General features: G+C 44.8%; 1 protein-coding gene across 1 annotated transcript; it reads left to right on the top strand.

Moving 5' to 3' along the window:
* Positions 1-954: 954 nt before the first annotated feature.
* Positions 955-5,541, top strand: LOC150046386 (sperm motility kinase X-like; the record flags this gene model as incomplete). The annotated part of the gene is made up of 2 exons (XM_090318684.1): positions 955-1,021; positions 4,155-5,541. A coding segment is annotated over exon 2 (1,347 nt), but the record flags the coding sequence as incomplete, so codon positions are not given.
* Between the last annotated feature and the right edge of the window lie 2,023 nt (positions 5,542-7,564).

A 7,564-nucleotide genomic window follows, 5' to 3' on the forward strand; every position in this document is an offset into this window, starting at 1 on the left:
TCAATCCTTGTTCATTGTATACTAAATGAGAGCTCTCTATGACGGACAGACACACCAGCAGAGCAGAGGCAGAGACAGAGACAGAAAAGGAATCTAGTGAACCCCTGGTGCCTTGATCAGGCTTTCCAATGTCCTATAGTGTGAGATATCAACTGTTCATGTTCCTAAATAACACAGTATATGGTCTTTCCCTTGTAATATATACAACATTGCTCTCTTGTATCCAGTGTATCTGAAGACAGACCAGAAAAGCCTCATAAAACCTTCTCTGATTGAATGGGACTTTTTTGATCTTCTATTTTCTTCTCTTGGTTTTTCTCTCTCCACCGCTCTAGATGCTTATATGTATGACCCATGAAGTTTTGGGGAACAGCATTTCTTCAGCATCACCTGAACCCATTTTTACTATTCAGTCTATTCAAGTCTGAAGAAAATGGAACTTCTTTTTTTATTTTTTTGACAGTCCTAGGGCTTGAACTCAGAGCTTGGGCACTGTCCCTGGGCTCTCTCAAGGCTAGCACTCTACCACTTGAGCCACAACACTACTTCTGGCCTTTTCTGTGTATGTAGTACTGAGGAATTGAACCCAGGGCTTCATGCATGCAAGGTAAACATTCTACCACTAGGCCACACTCCCAGCTCACTATAGATCTTCTAAGTCACAGGTAATTATAGGAATACCTACTTCAAATGATAATGACTGTGGCATACCCTAGCCTTCATGATTTCTAAAGAAGTAAATACAAATTTTCAAAATTTACATAAAATTTATAGCTTCTACAGAGTAGAAGCTGGGTGGACTAAAAATGAGAAAGTTTCACATTGTCATGCGTAGCCATTATGGATACAACCAAAATGTGACCTCACAAGGAGCCAGTGTGATGCATTTGCAGTCACCATGTGCTTAAGGCTAAGGCAGCATTCTGATTCTTATCCCTTGTTGGTAGAAACACTGTGAACTTGAGAGAAACCTGTCTCATCATTTGTGACTTACTGATATTGAACATTTCTATGTTACTTGGTAAGATGCTGTCTCCTTTGAGGGCTTTTTATTAGAGGCAGAGGGAAATCATTTGTGGTTTTTTTAAGCTCTATTTTCTGGACTCATTGCTATGTGTTATTAGTCACATGTATTCATTGTACAAAATGAGTAGCTAATGATATTTCCATACAATTATTTCTTTCCTTTATTGTCATGACTCCTTTGTGTTGGTAATTAGGCAAGGCAAAGTTTACTTGCATTGAATGTGTGCCATCTGCCCAAATCTAGCAAACTCTCTGCAGGCCAGCTATTCCATTTTCTCCCTAATACAGTGATCCCTGTTTCTTTTCCTAGAGTGGTCAGCCTCACGCTCAGTTTGGTTATAGCCTTGGGTATACTGTCTGTGGTCCTCCTTCTGCTGTCCTCTGTTATGACAGGCTGGCATGCATAGTAGTGTATAGTCAGAGCCTTAGAGTTCTTCTGCAGAAGCTCTACCCATCCAGCCCTGACCTTATCCCTTTCTGCTTTAGTTGTTTTCCTGGTATGCCCTTTCCTTTTTTATCTTGTCATAACAGTTCACATATTCTCCTATTTTGTCTCCCCCCGCCCCAAGCTAGATAATGGGGTATCTACCATCAAACGTATTTTCTTATTCAGTTGGGGCTTGTCTGATATTTTACACTGGCTTTTGTTGAACTGATATACTATAAATATCTGCCTTCTGAATAGCTGGGGTTATGGTTGTGACCCACCAAGCATAGAAACTGCTAGCTTTTATGACATATATTCACCTTCAGAACTTCTTCTGCCTCAATTCTTTTGAGTTCAATCAAATGTCTTTCAATGCTAACTAAAGTACTCATCACATGTCTAGTGGAAAGCAACATTTGTTGGTAGGGTGCTACAGTTTGGAAGTGAGCTTCTTCAGTCACCCATTGCAGCCAAATTTTGAGGTGGTGGCTTTGAAAATAGATGAAAAGATCAGTTCTGGGCATGTCAATGTCATATGTGCCTTTAGGAAAAAGCAGGCGAAACTGTGGTCATACCTTATCCTGTGTAAACATTGCGAGGATTCACTGAAATGACACAGGGGAAGAGAGGGGGAGGGGAGGACAGTGTGAGAGCGCAAGCCCGGGTCTTGGTTTAGCTTGTGAGAAGTTAATTACCCTTGCTTCTAAATTACCCAGTGTGAGGTCTTTTCTTGTAAAAGATATGCCATTGTACTGCTGTGGCCAGAATTTCTGAGGAGACATCAGAAGGGCCCCATGACATCCATAGATGTCTCTGTCCCATTGTGTCATTGGAGCATTGAAGTGTGAGTGACATGCTCCCATTATTTGCTCCAGTCTTTGCAAATTTAAGTAAAAGGTACTTTTTCTGTGGTAACTTTCTGTGGGGAAACTTTCAAGTTATAAGCAATTATAACTTAATTATAACTTCAAGCACAAACAACAGTGACACACTCCACACTTTCATCCCTAAAGATATAATTATCAGTTTTCACAACCCACATCAGCATAGAACTGCAGTTTTATCAACTGGGTAATATCTGGGAGAACTAAAAGTGAGAAAATACCTTGTTGGTTATGCACAGCCATGAAGAATAGCCACAAAACGTGACTTCACAAGGGGCTACTGTGATGGATAGCTGCCACCTTGTACTTAAGGCTAAGTCAAGGGTTGATTCTTGTCCTTTGTTGGCAGAAACTTGGTGAGCTACCCTCATCGAGGGCAACCTGTCCATTTGTGACTTACTGATACCGGACACTGCTACATTACTTGGTAAGATGCTGTTTGTTGAATGGTTTGTACTTTGGGGGTTTGGGGTCATTTGTATCTATATTTTGGTTGTGGGTTTTCTTGTCTCATTTTATGTTATAGTTCACATTGATTCCTTATACAAATAAGGAGTTAGTTATGACATTCCCCTATGGATAATTCCTTTCTTTGACCTCTGTATACTTTTTTTTTTCTCCTCTTTAACTCTCAAGGCAAAGTATACTTCTGTAGTAAGGTGCTCAATCTGTCCAAATCTTGCAACTAGTCACTTGGAGCAAGCTGCTTGGTCCCCTTTTATACCTAAAGCAGCAAACCCCACCCCCTTGCCTGGATTGGTCAGCCTCAAGCTCTTCCCTGGCTAGATGACACATGATCCTCCTCCTTGGGCTTTTCTGTGTTGCAGGCACACCTCTGTCTCCAGTACTACTAGGGACTTAGAGTAGTTTTGCAGAAGCTTTATTAATACAGCTCTGCTCATGGCCCTTCCCAGGTATGTCCTTCCCTTTTTTGTTTAAGAGAAGTTAAGTATAGTTTTCTTGATAGTCCTTTCTCAAATTCCCCCTAGAAGTTTGGAAGAGAATCTCAGCTTACCTGTGTTGAGAGATTTTTTTCCACAGGCTTTCCAGCTTCTAGGCTCCTGCTGTTTAGATTCCTTATATCATCTTGCAATATTGATAAGTTACACGTATCTCAACATTTCACTTTTCCTTTTCGAAAGCATACCCAAAGCTTTTCAAAGCATACCCTAATGACTTTTGAAATGAGGGAGGGCTATCTATTGTCATTTTATTATCAGCTCTCCTTGGATTACTTTGGTTTTGTCTCCTGGTTGGCTATAGCAAGGCTAATTTTATTTTTGTTTCACTGATCTTTGTGTTATCAGTTTCTATTTTGTGTCTTTTTTTTCCTTTTTGCCAGTCCAGTCCTAGGTCTTGAACTCAGGTTCTGACTGGTATCTCTGAGCATTTGCACTCAAGATTAGCACTGTACCACTCGAGCCACAGCTCAACTTCTGGCTTTTAGCTGGTTAATTGGAAATAAGAATCTCAAGGTCTTTTTGTGCCTGGGTTGGCTTCCAACACTGTCCTCCTATCTTGGCCTTCTCAGTAACTAGGATTGCAGATGGGAGCCACTAGTGTCCAGCCTTTGCACAACCTTTTGTTTTTCTCTTTGTTCCATATGCTTGGGAGTTTGTATTGCTCTTATTTCTAAGATGATTTCATTTAGAAGATATTTTTTCATGGTCCTGGCATTTCATTGAAGGCTTCAAGCCTGTTAAGCAAATGACCCCCAACTTGAAACATAATCCCCCAGTTCTAGTTTAAAATGTCAACTTACGTAACTAGAAACATCCCTCATAAAGTCACTTTTAACTTTTATTGACCTGTTACAGTTTGAGTTGCTGCTGGGCATATAAACGAGAAAGGGACACCATGAAGCGCCTTCAGAGAGTCAGAAGTCATAAGGAACGTCTCAGTGACCACTACTGGATCTTGAAGACCATTGGAAAAGGGGGCTTTTCCAGTGTTAAACTGGGATGGCATAAGTTGACACAAACCCAGGTTGCTGTCAAAATCGTTGCAAAAAATGATCCAAACTTATCCTATATCTATTCTGAAGCCAAAATCATGAAAAGACTATGTCACCAAAACATCATACGGCTGTACCATATCTTGGAAGACTCGAGAAACATATATTTCATTCTCGAGCATGCGGTCAACGGCAACCTGAGAGATTACATCAAGGCAAAAAATTACTTAAAGGAAGAAAAGGCACGACAGTTCTTCTATGAAATCACCTGTGCTGTTCAATACCTGCACGCACGTAACATCAGCCACCGAGACCTGAAGCCCCGTAACATTTTAGTTGACTGCAGGGAAACACTAAAAGTCTGTGACTTTGGGCTCAGTGCCCAATTTAGGCCAGGGCAGAAGCTGACTAGCTTCTGTGGCACTGTGCCGTTCACTGCCCCAGAGATGTTCTATAAAGACGGTTACGATGGCACCGCCGTTGACATGTGGAGCCTTGGAATAATTTTATATAATATGCTTGTGGGCATGATCCCCTTCCACATCTTTAACACCTCCCAGCAATACATATGGCTTCTGCTTCCGAGTAACATCACGGAAGAAGCACAAGACCTGCTGAATCAACTGCTGATGCTAGATTGGAAGGAGAGGGCTACCTTGGATTATGTCTTCCAGCATCCTTGGCTGAACTACTCCCACTGCCACACCAGCCCAGATTTAAAGGCCGCCCTTCCTAAGTGTTCCTATTCCGAGATTGTGGCCACCATGACAACTATGGGCTACAAACCCCGGGAGATACAAAACTCTCTAAGGAAGAGGAAATTCGATGACACCATGGCCACTTACCTCATTCTGTATCATCAAATGCCCCGGGGTATGAGTTCCAGCAGTGATGGCAAACCAGGGTCTTCAGGCATAGGGCCTTGCTTAGCCCCCTCAAAACCTCCCACCATCAATGTGGCTAGGAAGAGAAAGGCCAGTGTGTCCGATCTTCATTCTTTCAACCTCTCACCTTTGAGGTTCCAGCAGGAGGAGGACCAAAGTTCACAGGACCAGAGTGTGAAGCATGTCTCCTTGCCTGCCATTCCCTTCTGCCACAGGAACTGCCAGGCTGTTTCCAGGAGATCCTTCAAAAATGCTCCAGAGCCTGGGTCCTCCATTGAGGGCAATGTCGGCCAATCCCACATTGGAGCCCTGTCCAGCCTGTCTCTCAAGTCTTCCTCAGGGAGTGACATCCAGTCCTTAGAGGACGACTCTGATGGGAGTGACAGGGAAAGCACATCCACCCGCCCTCCTGTGGTCAGGCTCCGACGCTGGAAAGCGTTTCGTGGCACTGTCATGAGGGCACTGAGGTCACTGTGTTCCTGTCTGTCTGCCCCAAAGAGGAACTTCCAGAACAAAATCGTTCCAGGGCAGAGACCAGACAGCAACACCACCAGGTAGGTGAGGGAGGCCAGCTGTGTGCCGCATTTTATGAGATTTACACCTTCTTTTCCCAGTCAATTGTCAAATCATTTTATCACTAGTGTGTTCAAGGTTCCATTTGTGTCATTAATGGTGATGTAAAGGCAGATAGACAGAGTTACCACAGGCTGGGGGACAGACAGGAAGAGGGAGAAACTACAGAAAGAAAAGAAAACAGGTGGGAGAAGAAAGGTAGGAACACAGTTTGAGAAAGGAAAAATCTGACAGAATGGATGCCCACTATTCAGGATAACCATAGTAATGGCTCTCAGTGCCACTAAGAGAATGTTTCTCTTATCTTTTTGTGCTGTAGCAGTGACTGAGAGGCCCTGGGGCTGCAGGGCTCCTGAGGCCGAGTGTGGGGGATCGGCCTGAGGTGGACCCCACCCCCAGCAGGAGGGAGCCAGGCGTGAACCACACAGGCCTGTGTGCCAGGCATGCCTGCACTAGTGGTGGTCTGCATGCTCAGCAGGTAGGTGTGCCATTTGCTCCAGACTCTGCACATGGGATTTCAGGCAGGGGGCATCTAGTATCTCCCGACCTCTGGGCAGAACTGAGGTGACAAGGCCCTGTGACCCGAGGGAAGGGTGTAAGCAGGTAGTTCCTGAGAATACTCCCTCCTGAGCTCTCATCTATCCTGTGTGTTTATGAGGAGGGGACATGGTCCTTCGCTTCGTGTGGGACATGCATCTACTTGCCTTTCTGTCCCTTGGACATGAGAGCCAGTCAGATGAGCCATTTCCTAACCGAGATCAGCCATGCCCAGAGTTCAGCTCTAATCAGCCCAGGGAGGCCTCTTGCAGACATCTCCACTTGTGCTTTCAGACTCCTCCAAGACAGTCAGGTGGAGAGGAGTGGGTGTGGGCACCCAGGACTCAGTGCTGGGCAGGGTGGTGCAGTGTCCCCAGGAGAGCCCTGTTTCCATTCTCCCCTGCTTCCCCCAACTGCTTTCTTGCTTCCTTTCTAATGAGGCAAGGGAGCAATTCCTTTACCACTGGCTGCCAGGGGCCATGGACATCCTGATAGCCTCTCCCAGTCACTGAGGGACAGGCACTGAAATGATCTTTTTCATGGTAGGATTTTGAATTCAGAATCTTATGGTTGCGAATAGGCAGGGGTTCTACCATCCTACCCAGGCCTTTAGCCACTCGGGTTGGTAGTCAGAGATATAACCCAACAATCTGGTAGCTGGTACTAGAATTGAGGATAGTCTTGGGGACTTGTTGCCTTATTCTGCATCCTTCTTTAATGGTAATTCAGCTACTCATCATCAAAAAATGGGTGGCATCCTTTTCTATGAGTCCTGGAGGTTAAACACAGAGCTCCCACAGGCTAGGAAGGTGTTCTACTACTTGAGACACATGCACATTTCTCTCAGCTTGGGAGGAAGGAGGATGGACAAGAGGGCAAGAAGCAGGGACCTGTGCAGAGGAACTTGCCTCCATTGACCTCACAGCTGCCTTCCCTGTGGCAAAAGAGCATCTTGACACTTGAGCCTCATGCCAATCTCTGCATAAACATTGTCATTTCCAGGCATTGCCAGCCTTGAGAAGCCTTGCCAGCTCAGGGAAGGGTCCAGCCGGCTCTGAGGTGGCTCAGATGTGTGCTCTGTGTGAAGAACCTGCAGCTCAGGTAGGCAGATCCAGGCAGGGCTCCATGACTTGCTGAGGTGATCTCTGTGCTGAGTCCTGTCTGGAGTTTGCTCCCCTCCCTTCCTTCCTCTCCAGATAGCCAAACATGCAGTGAATTTCAAAAAATCTCAACTACGTTAATTTCTGTCTCCTCTAGGTGCAACAAGCTACAGAACAAC

The sequence above is a fragment of the Megascapheus bottae genome, chromosome 25 (assembly GCF_031878675.1).
Source record: "Megascapheus bottae isolate mThoBot1 chromosome 25, mThoBot2.hap1, whole genome shotgun sequence".
Classification (NCBI taxonomy): Eukaryota; Metazoa; Chordata; class Mammalia; order Rodentia; family Geomyidae; genus Megascapheus; species Megascapheus bottae.